This window comes from Perognathus longimembris, chromosome 8 (genome assembly GCF_023159225.1).
Source record: "Perognathus longimembris pacificus isolate PPM17 chromosome 8, ASM2315922v1, whole genome shotgun sequence".
Classification (NCBI taxonomy): domain Eukaryota; kingdom Metazoa; phylum Chordata; class Mammalia; order Rodentia; family Heteromyidae; genus Perognathus; species Perognathus longimembris.
In genome coordinates, this window is record NC_063168.1 from 2848375 (window position 1) to 2867721 (window position 19347).

General features: G+C 49.2%; 1 protein-coding gene across 1 annotated transcript in view; it reads left to right on the forward strand.

The window, feature by feature from the left end:
• Mertk (MER proto-oncogene, tyrosine kinase) overlaps window positions 1–19347 on the forward strand; it is an 89389-nt gene that overhangs the window by 16618 nt on the left and 53424 nt on the right. The window contains exons 2-5 of the mRNA XM_048353511.1: window positions 3890–4027; window positions 4070–4307; window positions 8940–9040; window positions 11647–11820. Of these exons, the coding sequence (XP_048209468.1) occupies window positions 3890–4027; window positions 4070–4307; window positions 8940–9040; window positions 11647–11820 (651 nt within the window). The remainder of the gene's footprint in view (window positions 1–3889; window positions 4028–4069; window positions 4308–8939; window positions 9041–11646; window positions 11821–19347) is intronic.

The window sequence follows — 19347 nt, forward strand, 5'->3', positions numbered from 1 at the left end:
CTCAGGGCGGAGTCTACCAACTTTGGGACTGAGTGGGACCGGTGCTCTCCCATTTGAACTATGTCCATCTTTGCTTTTTGTTTTTCAGGCAGGGTCTCTTGCTTTTCTCTGGGCCACGGTCCTTCTATTTAGGCCTTGTATCTATCTGGGATGGCAGGTGCGTGCCACCGCACCTGGCTTTTATTGTTACTGAGACGAGAGTCTTACTATTTGCCTGCACTGGAGGGAACTGCATTCCTCCTGACCTTTGCCTCCTGAGTAGCTAGGATTACGAGCATGAGCCTTTGCCCCCGGCCTAGCAGCTACCTTTAACTGGGCAAGCCAGAGGCTACAAACCCTGCTTGAGATGCACTTGCTATAACGCATTACTCATCCCCCTTAAACTACGTGTCCAGTCCTCACAAGGGAACACGCTTGGGAGAAGTGGGAGGAATGATTCCTTACGCGTTCCGCCCAAAGTGCAGCCAGAGGCAGCCAACTTCTCCTCCACGCCTAAAGAGGACAGCGTTCAGGTGAAGTCTCAGATGTGGGCTCTTACGACGTCTTTCAAACCAACCAAACAGTCTTTGAAAATCGTCTCCTGAGCGGCCATCATCTACTAAGCCTAGAGCCATTCACCTTGACGGTCAAAAAGTTGATGGGAACGTGTGTATGACGATGAGAGGGCTTGTAGCCGGGCACCGGTGGCTCACGCCTGTCATCCTAGCTACTCAGGAGGCTGAGATCTGTGGATTGCAGTTCAAAGCCAGCCTGGGCAGGAAGCCAATGACTGACAAAAGAAAAGAAAAGGCCAACAGGAGCTGTGGCTCAAGTGAGCCACTAGCCTGGAGTGAAGAAGCTAAGGGATGGTGCCTAGACCTTAAGTTCAAGGCCCAGAACCAGCGCATAAATAAATAAATAGACAAATGAGGCTTACTATGTCACTGAATCTTTTTGTCTGGTCTCCCAAGCAATAATTCTAGTATTTCCCCATCTGTAGAAGAGGTGGTTAGAGAAGGCACTATGTGGCCCAAATCGCTGTGTCTTCAGATGAGTTCTCTAACATCATTTTCCTGACTAACACACGTGCCCCAAACCTCTGGCAAAGCTCTCAGTGGGCTCTGCAGTCCCAGCCACCGCGGCCTCGGGACGAGCAAGAGCGGGCCGCGAAGCAAGCCTCTCCTGGGTTCCCACAGCGACTCCCTTACATCCGCCAGGCATTCATCCTCCCGGAGGAGGCAGAACCTGGAGGGAGGCCCGGGAGGGAACGGCTCTGGATGGTGGTAGCCGTGCTGTGAGGGTCCTCGTGGTCGGCAGCAACAGCCAGCGTGGAGGGATAGAAATACGCTCTCTACAACGACACGGTTAGCGATACGTTAGGGACAAGTTTCCCAGATCTTCCTCCTTGTGTTTGTGGATCTCTCTGTCTCCATAGCCACTTAAGTCCTTTAGTACATCAAAAACCTGTTATGTGGGCTGGGGATATAGCCTAGTGGCAAGAGTGCCCGCCTCGGATACGCGAGGCCCTAGGTTCGATTCCCCAGCACCACATATGCAGAAAACGGCCAGAAGCGGCGCTGTGGCTCAAGTGGCAGAGTGCTAGCCTTGAGCGGGAAGAAGCCAGGGACAGTGCTCAGGCCCTGAGTCCAAGGCCCAGGACTGGCCAAAAAAAAAAAAAAAAAAAAACCTGTTATGTATCTGAAATTGGACATCCTGGGTTCTTATTTACTAAACCTTGCTTAGCCCTAAGAAGAAGCTACGCTATCTCCTGCATGCATGCGTGCTTGCATGTGCACACGCACACGCGCGCGCACACACGCCTAGCAGGTGTGACATACTCAGCAGGGATGGGGTCCCGCTATGCTATGTACCCCAAGTTACCAATCCCAGCAACAGTGCCACGCCTACGTGTCCTTCTCCCCTCGCCTGTTTTGCCCCCCCCCCCCCTTACTGCCAACCTGTTTGGATAAATAACGGCCAGCATGGAATGGATGTATGTTCCAAAAAAGGCTGAAAGTACAACCGACGTGAGCCTCTATTTTTAGAAGTACTTGTGGGCCGGATGAAATAAGAAGTATTCCCCAGTTCGTTCCAGAAGGCAGGCGTTCACTGAGTGCCTCCAACCCGGTACCGTAAGCGACACTCGTTTCTTGTTTTGAGCAGTAGCAGCTCTTTACACACTGTGGACTACACGCATGCCGCGGTGTGTGTGGTAAGTGAGCTCTCCCGCACCGTCACCTTCCTGTAGAGGAGGGGGATGAAGGACCTGGAATGAGTCACCCTTCAAGAAAAATATATATATATTTTTTTACTCTGTAGGAGAACTTTGATTTCTTTTAAAATTCTTTTTCTCTCATAATTAAATGTTTAAGATTTTTGACTTTTAAATTCTTAATTTTTATTGTTATGATATAGGTGCTGTACAGAGAGGTGACAGTGACAGATGTCAGGCAAGGAGTACATTTCTTTTGGGACCGCGTCACCCCTTCCCTTGCTCTGCCCTAGTTTTTCCCTCCTTTCCCCATCCACAAACTTTAAAAAATAATTTCTATTTTTAATTTAATTTTTTTTGTGTGTGTGTATGTGGTACTGAGGAATCGAACCTAGGGCCTCATGCATGCTAGACAAACACTCTACCACTAAGCCACCTTCCCAGCCCCCCATCTACAAGTTTTATAGTTCATTTAAAAAAAAATTCTTTCATTTAATTGATGGACCATCAGGCACAAAAGAGGTAAATAAGATAGGCTGGAATTGTAGCTCAGGGACGGAGCACTTTTCTAGCCTGTACAAGGCCTTGGATTCAATAATCAAAACAAGAAAAAAGGGAAAAAGGAAGGAAGGGAGGGAGGGAGCAAGAGAGAGGAAGGAAGGAAGGAAGGAAGGAAGGAAGGAAGGAAGGTCAGGGAAGGAGGGAGAGAGAAAAAGAAGAAAGAGAGAGGAAGGAGGGGAGAAGGTTAAGTAATTTTAACTTGCCTTCGTGTGATAGAATTATTCAGTGCTCATGCAAACCCTAACTCGTCCACTGCCATAGTCCACGATCTTGATGGTAGTCCCACCAGGCCCAGTGACTTCTCATAAAAGCTGCCTTCCTTATATCACAGCCCAAACGGATTTTCCTAGCAATCCTTGACAGGGCAACTCAGAAAGGTGTCTCAGCTAAGGGACTATCAAAAAGCCCACTGCAGTTGTACAGCTCAGAGGACTTCGAACAAGCCTGCCGACATTGGCTGATGATCCCCAAAGTCAGCACCTTTTACAGTTCATTTTCAACATAGCGTTCAGTGAGGACCACTGCTACATTTGTTCACTCTTTGTCCCTTCATTTCTGTGCCCCCCTTTGCCCCCCCCAAAGACAGATAAACAAACCAGACGAAAAGAAAAGAAAACAAGAACAAAGAATAAAACCTCTTGCTTCCATTTCCTGGGGTTCATTTCAGTGATTATTATTTTATCTGCTCAGAGGCCCATAGGCACGGAGCCTTTGTGTTCCTCCCCTGTGAATACGCTCCTTTGGTCTCACGGTGTAGATTTTGAATTTTTATAGTGTTGTTTTTTTTTAATGAGTTTCAATCAATTGTCCAAAGGAGATTCCATTTGACGCCCAGAACCCCCTCCCCCCCTTTTTTGTGAGATGATGGTCTCAATTTGGAGTCCAGCCTATCCATAAACCTGAGGTCTTCTTGCTTCCCCCTCCCGAAGGCTGGGGGACAGACATGAACCGTGTGGCCGGCTTATTTCCTGGGGACTCTTCAGAAGGAGGCCGGTGAACTCAGAGTTTGGGAATGAGACAAATGTGTGTGTTAAGCAGATTCGACTCGGCTTTTCCGGTTCTGGCCCAGCCTGGCCCACGAAGTAGAGACTCTTCTTCATGATATGTAGGGCTAAAGTCAGATGTTCTGTTTTGCAGTTATTGTTGAAGTGGAAGGAGAAAGCAAGTTGGACCAACCACCCCCAGGACCGTTCCCAGGGAGCCTGCTGGCCAACCAGAGGCTACGCCCCTCCCCTCTCTCCAGTGGGGACCGGCCTGGCTTGATGTCACCCATCCCGACACCAAGACCCTATCCAGGACCCGAGCCTCTTCCCCTGGTGACCTCTGCCGCCTCGAAGCTTCTCCCGCCTCTTGCATTTAACCACACGGTTGGACACATAATACTTTCTGAGCATAAAGGTGTCAAGTTTAATTGCTCCATCAATATACCTAGTATGTACCTGGAACCCACGGGTATCTTCTGGTGGAAAGACGGGAAGGAACTGCTTGGGGCGCATCATTCAATCACACAGTTTTATCCTGATGATGAAGGCACGTCAATCATTTCATCCTTCAGGTATGTGCTCTCGCTTCCTTTCTTTTCTACATGTTATTCTGCTAATGCTGTCCCAAAGCAGAAGGGCCTTGTGCTCTTGCGCAGCTCTTTTGCTCAAGGCTGGTGCTCTACCACCTAAACTACCGTTCTACTTCCCCGCCCAGCTTTTTATTTGCCTTATGGCCTCTACTTCCCCATCTCTAGCCCTTCCTGCTTCTTCCAGTTATGGTACTGACGTAGCCCTATGCATCGCAGGGGCAAGAAAGGGGGAGCAGTTATCTATGGTCTAAGAGGATGACACGGGCTTTCAGACACCTGGGGAACCATTGCAGTATTTTGCTTTGTTTTCCAAAAGTCAGGTTGCTGAGTTAAGGGGTGATAGGGAGGGGCCAAGGCAGGGAATGTTTCTAGAATACTTCATTGCCCCAACAGTTGAGTCATCTTGTTTCAGGTGCCTTAGAGAGCTGCTTTCTTCTCTTCATGCCTCTCTTCTCTCACCCAAAGGGGGGTTTGTTTGCTTATTCCCCTTCCCCTTTTTTTTTGTTGTTTCTTGGCATATTTATTTATTTAGTGCTAGTACAGGAACTTGGATTCAGGGCCCTAAACTCTCATTCGGCCTTTTCTGCTCACAATAGGTACTCTACCACTTGAGCCACAGCTCCCGTCCAGCATTTCACTGGTTAGTTGGAAATAGAACATCTTGGACTTTTCTGCTTGGGCTCACCTTGAACCATGACCCTCGGAGCTCATCCCCCTGAATAGGATTATAAGCACGAGCCGCCAGCCCCTGGGCTATTTATCTTTATTAGCTTGTGTGTATGAATGGGGTACAGTGTGATGTTTGTAGACATGCACACAGTGTGTACTGATCGAATCCGAGTATCCCGCCTGCCCTTATCATTCCTTTCTGTTTGGAGCCCTTGAGCTCCTGTTATCTGGATCTTCACAATAGATGATAGGTTACTGGGAGCCGAGGCCCTCCGGGTTGCCATGGAGACGCCCACCTGAGCTTTCTATCTCCCCACCCTCTTCCTGGCCTCTGGTGATGGATCACTCGTCTCCATCCAGATGGACTTTTTTAGCCTCAAGGTTTGTTGTGTTTGTGTTTCGTGCCAGATCTTTGCGTACACAGTTGTACAGTTGGGTTGGCCTGTAATCCACACCGCAAAATGAGGTCAGAGCCACTGGGAGTAGAAACAAAAACCTTCTCTGCAGTGCCGCTCCCGGAGCGGAGCCCTCTTTGATCTGGTCTGTTTTCACTTTCTCTGGCCTGACACTTGGCATAATCCCATCCTCTGACAAGCCTTTAGTGAAGCACTTTGTGTTTCCTTTTTAGAAAACTGCTTTGCATTCAGCACAGACCTAACAACCTCTGCCATAGTTTGCTCTGTCACTCTTTCCTTGGTACTATCTATCTATCTATTTATCTCTATTATCTGGTCACCGGGTAACCTCTCAGAGGGCAAGGATCAAACCTGCATGATTTCCCCGAGTAGATTTAACTATACTGGGTCTCTCAAGATGGCTGAGGCCCCTCGGGAGTTTGACTCTTTTTTTTTTTTTTTTCCTGCATCTAATACAGAATTGGATGCTGTACCACCCTGTCGGCACAACTTCTAAGGAGGGAAGTGAAACAATCATTTCATAACAAGTCAATCAGGAGTCATTTAAAGACAAAAGAACACGTGGTCTCATGAATGACTTGTGGTGAACAGAGCGGACGTCCAGGTCTGCTCCAAGGAATTTGTGTGTATGTGGCAAGAGTTGGAGGTGGGTGTGCCGGCAGAGTGTGTGTGTGTGTGTGTGTGTGTGTGTGTGTGTCAATAGTGAGGCTTGAGCTCAAGGCCCACATGCTGTCCCTTAGCTTTTTCGCTCAAGGCTGATGCGCTACCAGTTGAGTCACACCTCCATTCCTGGCTTTTTGCTGGCTAATTGGAGACAAGGGTCTCACAGACTTTCCTGCCTGGGCTGGCCTTGAACTTGGATCTTCAAATCCCAGCCTCCTGTATAGCTAGGATTGCAGGTTTGAGCCCTTGACACATGGAAGGAACCATTTTAAAAGCTGGAGACTTTGTACACTTAGCCTAATTAGGTTCTTACTTTGGACTTTTGTCTTTAGAGTTCAGCAAGTGAGCTGGGTGATATTTTGAGAACCTTAGAATACAGTTTACTCTTTTGTTTGTATTCATCTTATACGTGAATTCAGTCTAAAGGAGAAGTGTCTTATTTGACCTCCAAATGAAGCCTTACAGCAAATTTAGTAGTCAGAAGTGTTACAAATGAGAGGTAGTCGCCTGAGTTTGGTAGCACTCGGAAAAATATCAAATCCATCTTTATATTTTCTACTTTTTCTCCGGCAACTGGGCATAAAGCTTGAACTCAAGGCTTCCGGCTTGTCTGGCTTGCTTTCTGAACAGGCCGCTGCCACCATGAAAGGCCACATTTTTAGGGTCCCCGCAAGCTCTCTGGGTCTGCAGGCTGTCCCTGAGTTTGGTGGTTCAAGGCTGGCACTTCGCTACTGGAGCCAGAGCTCCACTTTCAGCTTTTTGGTGGATAATTGGAGGTTAGAAGTTCAGGCCTTTCCTGCTTGGGCTGGCTTTGAGAGACAGCCCTCAGATCTCAGCCTCCTGAGAAGCTGAGATTACAGGCATGGGACAGCTCCCTGGCCTTGGCCCTGTGCTTTGCTAGTTAACTGAAGATGGAGTCTCAGAACTCTTCTGCCCGGGCTGGTTTTGAACTGTGATCCTCTGAATCTCTACCTCAAGGGTAGCTATTACAGATGTGAGCCACCAATACGAGGCCTGTTGTTAGTTATTTCACTTCTTTTGGTGGCGATGAAAGGAACTGGAATCATACATGAGCAACCGGAAAAACTCTAGAAAAGAATATGAGGGTTGTTTTTTTTGTTTCTTGTTTTGCCAGACCATCTGTGGGCTAAGTACTTAACCACAGATGCCTGATGCTATACTGACTTGCTTCATTTTCCAAACCTTGCTCTTAGCCCAAAGTTCCCTTTACTTTATTATCTTCTAAATACCAGCATTGTTTGAACTGTGGCTCGTGAAAACAGGAAGCTTATCAGGGAGTATTTGTATTTATTTATTAAAAAGAAGTTTACATGTGGTAAACTACTTGTAACATGAAATTCACCACTTTAATATACATGTAAATCTGGGTTAAATATACTTTGTATAAAATATAAAATATATATGGGTTAAAATGGTGAATATATACGTGTGTGTGTGTGTGTGTGTGTGTGTGTGTGTGTGTGTTGGTACTGGGTCTTAAACTCAAGGCCTCTGACTATGACTCGAGTTTTTCACTCAAGGCTGGCACTCTACCACTTGAGCCACACCTCCATGTCCAGCTTTTTGCTGGCTAGAGATAAGAGTCTCTTGGATTTTTCTGCATAGGCTTCGAACTGCCATCTTCAGACCTCAGCCTCCTGAAAAGCTAGGATTACAAGTTTGAGCCACCAGAAGCCAGCCAACTTAGCCCTTTTCGATTGTACAGGACAGTGGTATTGTGAACATTCACACATGCTCAGCTGTCATTGCCACATCTAGAACTTGGCCTCTTCTAGCTTGGCCATTAACCATCACTGGGAGGTGGGCTGATCTCAGTCCCTCGTGTAAGTAGAATAGTAAGTAAAGTGTCTGGCTTTCTGTTCATACTCTTGAGCTGAACTGCAATTTACCATCCCCTCCCAGCAGAACAGGCCAGCCCAGTGAGGCCTGGCAGAGGGGCACAGACGGGCTATGGGCTTGCAGACAGCCACGGCTGTCATAGGTTTGCAGATGCCCTGGGTTAGGCCAGCCATGCCCATCGAGGAGATGGGCTTCTGCAGTACCAGCTTTGCAGGAACCAGGTGGTTCCTGTCTAGACACTGGCTGGTTATGTAATTTTATTCAACCTCCTTGTTCCAGATGTTTGTATTGCACCAAAATCGGATGAGATTTTTGTACCTTTTTTTTTTTTTTTTTGGTTGTTGTTACCTTGGCAGTGCTGGGGATAGAACCCAGGGCTTGCTGTATCCTGGGAACCGCTCTACCCCTAACCACATTCCTACCCCCTACATTATATTTTTAAATTTAATTTGAGTTAACATGCGTTTCATTTTGATAATTCCACAGACACATGCAGTGTGCTCTGAACCAGTTCACCACCTCCGTTATATTTCCACACTCTGCCTCCTTTCCACTCTTCTCTTCTCCTTTTTCAAACAGCATTGAGGATGGGGCTGGGGGATATGGCCTAGTGGAGGAGTGCTTGCCTCGCATACATGAAGCCCTGGGTTCGATTCCTCAGCACCACATATATAGAAAAAGCCAGAAGTGGCGCTGTGGCTCAAGTGGCAGAGTGCTAGCCTTGAGCAAAATGAAGCCAGGGACAGTGCTCAGGCCCTGAGTCCAAGCCCCACAACTGGCAAAAATATTAAAATTAAAATTAAATATTATTATTATTATTATCATGGAGCTTGAATTTGTAGGTGGTGTTTGAACAGCCACTCAGGTTTCGCGTCTGGCCAACGTGGCACATAAAATGTACGATGGTAGCCCATCAGCAAGAAGTCGATGAGGCTTCTGTTCCTGTAACATCATCAGCTCACAGGATGGCCACTGTCAATATGTTCATGTGTTTTTTTCCTTGAAGCATAACCAGTGTGCAGCGCTCGGACAATGGGTCATACATCTGTAAGACCAGAGTAAACAATGAAGAGATCGTGTCCGACCCCATCTACGTGGAAGTTCAAGGTAAGTGCAGAGGCCCTGTGGCCCGAGAGCTGTTTGTTTTGGAGCCCGTGTCTGGTGTTTTGTGTGCGTGATACCCAAGGTTCGGCCTGTTCATAACTGTCCATGCACCTTGTGAATGCATGATCACTGAAATTTTGCAGGACGATCCTCCTTTTAGATAACAATGAGCTTACTCCAGCTCTTCCCGTTTGAGCTCTGTACCAGCACCACAGGCGAGATGAAAAGGGATCGTGGCTGGGCGCCAGCAGCCCCACACCTGTCATCCTAGCTACCCAGGAGGCCGAGCTCTGAGGATCACAGTTCAAAGCCAACTTGGGCAGGAAACTCCGTGAGACTCTTATCTATCTCCAGCTATACACTGGAAGTGGCGCTGTGGCTCAGGTGGTAGAGTGCTAGCTTTAAGCAAAAAACGAGTTCAATCCCTGGGGCTGGTGCGTGTGCATCCACACACACACACACATGCACACACACACGCACACACACCATTGACTTCCTTGTCTACAGTTACGTACAATTTGAAAAGGGAAAGCGGAAGCCTTCTTGTGAAGCCAAGTGTAGCATTCCCCCGCTCCGGTCGGGTGGTGTGAGCCGCTCTTCACCCTCTTTTGCCGTCCTGCAGAACACGGGAGGCTCCGTGCGGGTCCTGGGCTGGCCCACAGCCCAGCCTGCGACTGCTTTGGTGGCGTGGGCTCCCCGGTGGTTTCCCCCCCACGCGTGACTGAGAGGAAACCCCACCCCACCCGCTGTGGCATCTCGGAGAGAAACCGCAGATGAGCAGCAGTGTTGTTTTCGCCACTGAAGACCCTGACAGTGAGAAACGGGAGCGGAAGGGCCCAGGAACCGGGCTCATTGAGTCTCCACTTAGCTCCCCGAGTCTGGGCCCGAGTCTGGGGGTTTTGCACGCCTGGTTTTGCCATGCAGGGCCTGTCAATAAAAAGACTGCAAGGGGGAAGGGTCACACCCGGGGCGCTGACCTCCATTGCCTCTGCAGCCTTCTCCGCCGTGTTCCTGCCAGCCCAGCCAGCCGGTTTCCTCCCTTTTCTCCCGGCCCTCCTCATCCAGCTCCCACTAAAAGGCTCCTGTGCCACCCATCCTTGCGTCAACCTAGCCTGGATACCCACCGGTGCTGCAAGAGAACTGGGGGAGGACGTCTGGCAGAAGGAGGCAGGAGTGGGAGAGCAGGACACGGGAGATACAGGAAGGAAGGCCCCCCGGGGACCCCCGACTGTAAGACCTTTGTTCCGGCCCCATCCCAGGCTGGACGGCTTGTGCCCCACTTATGTCAGCATTAACTAGAGAGAGAGAGAGAGAGAGAGAGAGAGCCTCCTCCCTTTGCTGTTAATCTGGGAAAAGGCTTGCTGCTAATCTGGACCTTTCAGTTGTCAGGATCCCAGAAAAAATAGCCAGGACAGGAACATGTTAAGTCCAAAGAGAGTTTAGAAAAGCTCTGAAACAGGAAATAAACAAAAAGAATCCTCATTCACATACTTCCCACATCATTCCTCCTGGAACCAGATCTGTGGGTTCCCAACCTCAAAAGAACACATTTGAAATGCCCGAGGCCAGTCAGCTTGATTTGTTAAAAGTCTGTGCACATGCCCCAGAGACGTAAGTGCTCACTGATTTTCTCTGAGATGTTCCCAAGCTTCCTTTTGGCCTAGTTTTGTAACCACAGTAGGAGTTCCTAGGATTATAACTGTGCAACTTGATGCCTTCCACTTTGAGACGCCTTCATCCCCACACAAGGGCACACATGCAGATGTGTGTGTGTGCGTGCACGTGAGTTTATGCGTGCGTGAGCACCTATGTGTGCATGAAGGTTTGAACCCAGGGCCTTGCACATGCCAAGCACTTGCTCTACAACCACGCTACTCCCAAGCTCCAAGTATATAGATTTTTGAAACTGCATTGTTCCTCATCTAAAATCACACACCATAGATTGTCCTGAAAACCCTGGCAGAACTGTTACATGTCTTTGTTTCCAATTTGTGTTTGTTTTGCTGAAAGGTTGAACGCTTGCCAACCAGTCTCAGGTCTTTAAGGCTCCCTTCTGGCAAAACCAGTTTTGAATCATCTTTTCTCCTTTGGGAAAGTGCCCTAGAAAGCTGTCTCGGGGGGACTGGTAAGAATGAGTCCTTATGCTTTTTTACCTGATTTCGTGGATATGGAAAATTGGCCTCTTTAGAACCAAGGTGATATTAAAACAAACAAAACTCTCAGTGGCTTATGCCTGTCACCCTAGCTACTCAGGAGGTTGAGGTCTGGAGGATCATAGTTCAAGGCTAGCCTGGTCAGGAAAGTACTCAAGACTCCATCCATCTCAACAGGGAAAAACTGAGTTGGTGGCATATGCCTATTAGTCCAGCTGTCATAGAGTGGGCAAAATCACAGATCATATATCAAAAATAACCAGAGTGAAAAGGGCTGGAGGCATGGCTCAAGTCATAAATCATCTGCTTAACAAATGTAAAGCCCTGGGTTCAAATCCAAGTACAGCCAAAATTTTTTTTTTCCGCTACCATGTACCAGCCCCTTTCCATTCTCCCAAGGGATCTGTTTCTGGTTAAGGACCTGAGGCTTACTATAATGGAATCCTCTCTCTGCAGGACTTCCTCACTTTACTAAGCAGCCTGAGAGCATGAACGTCACCAGAAACACAGCCTTCAACCTCACCTGCCAGGCTGTGGGCCCGCCTGAGCCCGTCAACATTTTCTGGATTCAAAACAGCAGCCGTGTTAATGAACTGCCCGAGAAATCTCCCTCCATCCTAACGGTTCCGGGTAAGTGCCAGCACTGTGCTCATTCATCGCGTTGCTTCGTCTCTAGCTGGGGAAGGAACCCGCGTAGTGAACGTTGCTGTGGACCGCCAGCAGGTGTAGGAGGATGGGAACACACGATGTGGTGGTTGAGGGCAGGTGTAGGAGGATGGGAACACACGGCGTGGTGGTTGAGGGCAGGTGTAGGATGGGAACACACGATGTGGTGGTTGAGGGCAGGTGTAGGATGGGAACACACGGCGTGGCGGTTGAGGGCAGGTGTAGGAACATGGGAACACACGGCGTGGTGGTTGAGGGCAGGTGTAGGATGGGAACACACGATGTGGTGGTTGAGGGCAGGTGTAGGATGGGAACACACGGTGTGGTGGTTGAGGGCAGGTGTAGGATGGGAACACATGACATGGCAGTTGAGGGCAGGAGGCAGGCAGATGGGAAGGCAGGTGGGGTCACCGGCGGGAGGATTCCGGGTCAAGTGGGCTGAGGGCCCTCCAGCTGTGTGGAGGGCTGAGTTGGCCATGGACCCGAGTCCCTGCGCGCAGGTGGGTGCGGCCCGGCTCCCCTCTCTCAAGGCGGCGGGGGTCGTGCCCGCCTGTCAGGGCTGCCCTTGGAGACCTGCTGGGGCGAGGACCTCGGGGGGCGGAGGGGGGAGCGGGCAGGTGGTTTGCGGCGGGGCACTGCTGTGGCAGGAAGTTGTGAGTCACCGTGGGATCGCGGCTGCACTGGCATCTCGTGGCCGTCCTGACTGGCGTTGGAGTGGGAGTGCCGGGGCTCCGTTCCCACGCTCCTCCCACAAGGACGCTGTCGACAATGCCGTGGCCGCTCGCTCGCGTCCCCTCGAGGCTGGTGGCTTGTCTCCGTGCTCCCTCGGGCCGTCCTCCCTCCTCCCCTCCTGCATTCGGCCAGTGCTGGGGAGGATTCCGAGCCGGGAGGACCCCGCCGCGGACCTCGGGAAACGCCGCCTTCTTCGCTTTGGCCGGAGCTGCTGTGCTCCTCTTGGTGCTGAGATCCTCCCTCCTGGCACCGCTCCCCCCCAGCTTCCCTGCCAGTCATCTGAGGCTCCCGTCCAGTGCCCTGCTGCCTGCCTGGCGTGTCTGCTTGCGGGGGCTGTAGGCAGCTTCCCGTGTAACTCCGATTCCCCCCCCAGCCGTGTGCCCGCCCAGAATGCCCCTTCTTAGGAAATCACGCTGCTGTTTGCCCCTACTTCCCTCTGCCGCGTTGCCAGCGTCAGCACTCCGGGGTTCTGCTTCTGCAGCGCAGCTGTCTCCGCCGCTGGCTGTCAGCTCCACTCCACCCCGCTCTTGTCAGCACTGCCCCTGCTCCTGCCCACCCCCGCCCCCAGAGCTCGGAGCTCCCAGGGCCCCCAGCAGCTTGCCACGGACCTCAGGTGTCACCCAGGCTCCTTCCTGCCCTTAGCCACGGTCCCTGTGTGTTCTCCCACCACCTCTGTGTCCATTCAACACCAGTCCCAGGATTCGTCTTCGTTTCTTCCCTTCCCAGGACCTTGGCCCTGCCTTTCCTATCAACCTGCCCTGTGCCTCCATCTGCCCTTTGTCCCAGGATACAACTCGTGGACGGAGGCCCTCCCTGCTGGCTCCTTACTCTTCCTTCTCTGCCCTCCGCAGCCCGTTAGTGACCGCCAGTCACCTATTGGGTGTGAGTCAGTGTGCACCTGTTGCCGCACGGTCGCTGTGGCTCCAGGTGGAAGGCTAGCTTCCCCCTCGTTCACGGCCACGCCCTCGCGCCTGCGCGGTGTCCGGCCGCTAGCAGCGCTGTGGGCATCGGGGGTGGCGCGGCCAGCGAAGGTTAGCCCTGGCTGCGGGAGGCACCGTATGCTTTTCTCTACTTTTTCTCTACTTTCACCCGACTTTGCTCCGCGTTTCTCCAAGGAGTTGATGGTTAAGGAACTCTTGCGGTCAAAATCCATTTCATAACTCGCAGCCTTTGGATGACTGTGTACAATCCTCTAGGGAAAAGATGAGGTGGTTGTTGTTTTTTTCCTCTTAGCCTTCACATATGTTATTGCTTTTTTATCACCATACATTAATAATAGGGGCAGGGTTCGCTGTGATGATTTCAGAGATGTGTACGTGTACAGTATACTTTGAATAAGTCCACCCCTTTACTCTGTATTCTCTGTTTATTTTTCTTCCTTTTCAAATTGTTTTTGGGTCTCATTATGCTGTCCTATATATATGTATATGAAGAATTCATACAAAGACAGCAAAATATATACACCTATTCATAAACATTTTTATTCCCTTCAGCACCCCCCCCCCATGTCCTGTGTAGAAACTCTTTTTGTGTGTGCAGGTACTGAGGTTTGAACTCAAGACCTTGTGCTCACTCAGCTTGCTTGCTCTTGTTTTGTTGTTGGTGAGGCTTGAACTCATGAAGTGGAAGTGGAGTGTGGCTTACATTTGCTGGAATTTACATTAGGGGATGCCAGTTTTACGTTATACGTAGAAAATACGTTAGCATCGTGTCTTGTGCTTACAGATTATTTTGACAGCATTTTTGGTGACATATCCTTTCAGATAATCGTCCCATAACAATGGGGGTTCAGGGGGGAAGTACAGGGAAGGTTAAAGAAACTTTAACCTATACTTATTTCAAAATAAAAATTAAGAACGTTCTTGCCCTGCTCACCCCTAATTATTTAGCTAAATAGAATTGCAGATTAGCGCTCTAGTCATCTGCTGGTTACCCGAGATTCCAAATGAAAAAACTCTTAAAGGTGAATCAAAAGTTAATTTTTTTTAAATTTTATGCAGCTAGTGAATGCTTTTGATATTGTTGGGATTAAAAAAATTTTATTGTCAAGATGATGTACAGAGGGATTACAGTTACAGATATAAGGTAGTGAGTACATTTCTTGCCAAACTTGTTACCTCCTCCATATTGTTGGTTTTTTTAAAAAAAATCTTTACCTAGTTGTGAAAAAGAAGTTGACACTATACAAAAGTTTATAAAGACAGTATATCTTGATCGTCACCCCTTTCACTTTTGATTTTTAAAATGTGAAACATTCAGGAAAGTATTTGGCACCTTGAGTGGTTTGTAGTGATAAGGAGAGCACCGCTGTAACTTCTACACTCTCCTGTCACTATTTACTTGTGTATGTATGTGATTTCCCTTCAGTTACAATGACAGCACCCAAGCCAGTCAATCCCAGCCTTTTTATTTCATGATAACCTGTGTATAAATCCACGTCCGTTGTAAAACCTTTCAAGCCACAGTGACAGGCCAAAGGAAAATGGGAGAGAGTCCTTTGGTGCTCCCAGCTTTTCTCCAGGACTCTGGCCCCTCTTGTCCTCCCAGCTCGCCGGCTTGTGCTCGCACTCAGAGGATCTGCCCGCCCCCTCTCCCGCCCCAGGCCTGCCTCACCGTGACATCACCCAATGCCTGACCCAGGGGAGGGACTGTTAAGCAGCCGTACTGCTCTCCTGTTGATGACCAGTTAGGCGGCAGTGAATTGTCGTTCTAAGTGGTATTTGTACACACCCATTTTTATACTCATCTGCTTTTTGATTCTTCTTTAAAAATACTCCAGTTTAGCCAGGTTCTGATGGCTCGTGTGTAATCCTTGCTGCGGAACAGGCTGAGATAGGAGGACACAGGCATGAGGCATGAGGCCAGCCCCTGCAGACAAATCCAAGAGACTCTTCTCTCCAATTAACTAGCAAAAAGCTGGAATTTGGGTTGGGAATACGACCTAGTGGTAGAGCGCTTGCCTGGTGTACATGAAGCCCTGGGTTCAATTCCTCAGCACCACATAAGCAGAAAAGGCCAGAAGTGGCGCTGTGGCTCAAGTGGCAGAGTGCTAGCCTTGAGCAAAAAGAAGCCAGGGACAGTGCTCAGGCCTGAGTCCAAGGCCCAGGACTGGCAACAACAACAAAAAGCTGGAAGTGGAGCTATGGCAGAAGTAGAGCACCAGCCTTGAGCATGAGGCCCTGAGTTCAAGTCCCAGTGTTGGCACACACAAAAAGTTCAAATTGACAAATGGAATGTGGGGTATGTATCTATTGCATACATACATATGTATATTATACATATGTTATGATGATTTCTTTTTATGTACACATTGCAGAATAACTAAATTGAGCTAAGAACATGTGATACACTTACTGTTTCTTAAGGTAAGATAGCCGTATTTAGAAGGAATGTCTAAAAGGGTAGTTGGAAAACTTTTCCTCCTGAAAGGGAAAAGTTGCCTTATTTAACATTGCAGTCCTTTCTAATCCTGTTCCAAAAAAACTAAAAGACATTTTGCAGTTTCCCTAGTAGGCAAGGACAGTGTGTTCCTTGTGTCATGTACACAAAGAATTAAAGGGCTGACTGTTTTGCCAGACTGCTAACAAATACCCCCTCTGTAAAAATGCAGTAGTTAGCTGGGCACTGGTGGTTCATGCCTGTAAGCCTACCTACTCAGGAGGCTGAGATCTGAAGATGGTGGTTCAAAGCCAGCCCAAACAAGAAAGTGTTATGATACCCTTACCTCCAATTAACCACTAGAATACTGGAAGTGGCGCTGTGGCTCAAAGTGGTAGAATGCTAGCCTCAAGCAAAAAAGCTCAGGAACAGTGCCCAGGCCCTGAGTTCAAGCCCCATGACTGACCCTCCCTCAGGCCCCCTCCCCTCCACAAAAGCCATGGTTCCCCTTATCAGAAGTTTTGCTTTCTGTGTTTTCTGTTCCCTGGGCCCACAAATTCAGAATGGATGAATGTTCTAGGAATAAGAGAGAGAACATTTACAACTTGTGTGACTATATATTGTTAGAGTTGCTCAGTTTTGTTGTTAGTTCTCATTATTGTTAGTCTGTTATTGTACCTCGTTTATAAATTCAGTTTTATCATTGGTATATGTGTACAGGGAAAAGCCAGTGTGGGCAGGGATCGGTGCTCTCTGCAGTTTCAGGTATCCAGAGAAGACATGGGAATGTATCGCCTGTGGTTAAGGGAGGATTGCTGTGTCTGATTTGCCTGTCCTCCTCTCCACCAGATCCCAGGGTAGAAACTGCAGATTGTCTGGTCAGGTCTTTAGGGTTGAGCTCAGTGCTGGTACATGGAAGGTGTAGACATGACCCATAAGAGAGTGCTGAGTGCAACATCTAGTATCCCAAAGTGTGGGTACGCCCCTGGCCTAGGGACCACCATGGACCAGAAGGGAAATGGCAGTGGGAATTCTCACTCACGTTTCCTAGGTATCACGTGAGACTCGCCAGCTTTCCAGGAACTTCCAGAGCGGAGGCCAGTGTGTCTGCAAGTGAAGAAATCTTACGGGAACTGCTGAGTTGCCATTCAGGCTCTCCTTTCTAAATGACTGCGCGTGTCCGCCTTGCTCAAGCCTCTGTCCTGCTTCTCTAACATCTGAAACAGGGGCTGCTGACCCTGGTGTTCATTTGTGGTTCTGAGTGCTCAGCCCTAGGGCTCTGTTTATGCTCTGTGTACCTAAACCTACTATCTTAGTAGCATTCAAAATAACAAAATGGCACGCCAAATTTACCACTTGGGTCGATTTCCTTTTGATTTCTACTGTCACAACACAAAGTCACCTGAAAATGCAGCTGTCCGCCTGTTGCGTTGGCTCTTCCTAGCAGTGGGAAGGGGGCACGGGCTCTCCTCCCTGCATGGTTAAGAGCCGCGAAGCCCTGTGGAGGTAATAATGGACTCAAGCCAGAAGCCTGGAATCTGTCTAGATCCTTCTCTTTCCCCACCCCGCGGTCAGCCACCATGAGATAAGCTCAGCTCCTCTCTCCCTGCGCCGCTTCACTGTGTGGCCTTCATGCAGACTTTTCCGGCTCAGTGCCAAGACCGTCGCTGTGGCGACCTAACTGTGGTCCTTGCTTTCCCAGCAACCTGCCCCCCCAGGGGAAGTCTGTGTCCGCTTCATCAGCAGAGGGACTGCGCTAAAGGAGAGAGCCGGTCATTCCAGCAAGACTCCCCAACACCACACACACAGGTTACAGCCTGCCATTTTAACCTGATGCACCACACCCTTTAACGGCTGCCTATCTTGCCTCACCAGCAGAGGTACCTGCTCCAGCAGCCCCATCCTTTCTTTCTTTGCTTTTTTTTTTAAAAAAGGTATAGCCCAGGCTGGTCTCGAACTCATGATCCTCCTGCCTCATCCTTCTCCTTGATTACCGGCATGCACCACTGCGGCCGGCACCCTGTCTTTTCTTAGCCAGGTGTTTCCGCATGCTGCCTCTTCTGCCCAAGCTGCTCTCCTTGTGTCTTTTATCTGGCGAAGTTATCTGCTCTTCTTGAGACACTGGGCTCATAGCTCTTCTGTAAAAACATTCCTAGTCACCCCCTCTTGGTATGCTCCCTGCGCCTCTTCCCTAACCCCTGTACCTCCTGTCATTCAAACCACAGCCATCTACTTGCCAGGCTTCCAAGAAGGGTTATTAACACATGTGGTTATTAAGTGTGAATTATTCATTAGCTGAGACTCATCACCAAGCTTTGTGCAATGAAGGAACTAATGAACAAATGGATGAATTACTAACAACCTCTGGGCTTTAGGTCCTTTCACTGGGACACAAGGACATGGTGACGGTGAAGTGTACTTGTAGAGGTATTTTTGTATTCAAATGCTTGTCGCTTTTCTCGTTGGTACCTGTAGCCAGTTCGGTGACCATGATAAATGATTCAGTCTCAGAGGGCTGAAGGAGGTCGTGGAAGAGCAGGGCATGGGCCTACAGTGTAGCTGCCGACAGGGCTGGTGCCACCCACGTGGGCATTTCTGTCCAGTCAGCTGCGTGTTGACCGTTCCTACTAACACTGTCAGAATCACATAAAAATGTAGCTAAGTCTCTTCTTCATCCTTGGAAGCTTTAGGCTGTTACCTAAGCCCTGCCCAACAGGTTCACGTTTGGGGTACAGGGCCCTGAGGCCGCTCTGTCAGGAGCCTCCTTTGTGCAGGCTGGTCTCTGCTAAAGCAGCCCCTCGCCTGCTGAGGCTGAAAAGCAGTGTGGTAAATTGCACCTCTAGGTAAACGTCTCTTCGCTCTTCTGAGAGAATGCCGGGCAGGGAAGCACTTTCAATAGCACTGTGGGTTTGGCCCTCTTTGAGTGGGAATATATTTAGGAGTTTAAAAAGTCATGTTCTGCTTCTCTCTTCTCCTGTCCCCCTCTTTTCCCTCCCCCCCCTCCCCTTCCCTTCTCCCCCTCACCATCTAGTACTCTACTCCTTGAGCTGCTGTTGCATTTCCAGCTTTTCTGTGGTTAAGTGGAGAGGAGTCTCATAGACTTCCCTGCTCAGGTTGGCTTTAAACCATGATCATCAGATCTCAGCCTCCCGAGTTGCTAGGATGACAGGTGTTGAGCCATGCTTTTCTCTTTTGATACAAGAACTCTGCCCCCCCACCCACCCCCACACACAGACACACACTGTGATGTAAGAGTTGTATTTAAGAAACGGGAGCAAAAAGTGCTGTAAAGGTCATTTATTCTGAGTGAACAAAGCCGAAGCTAGTTGAAGTCACTTTCTCCGAGTGTCAGAATTTCCTGGTGAACAGAGCCGTGCGTGC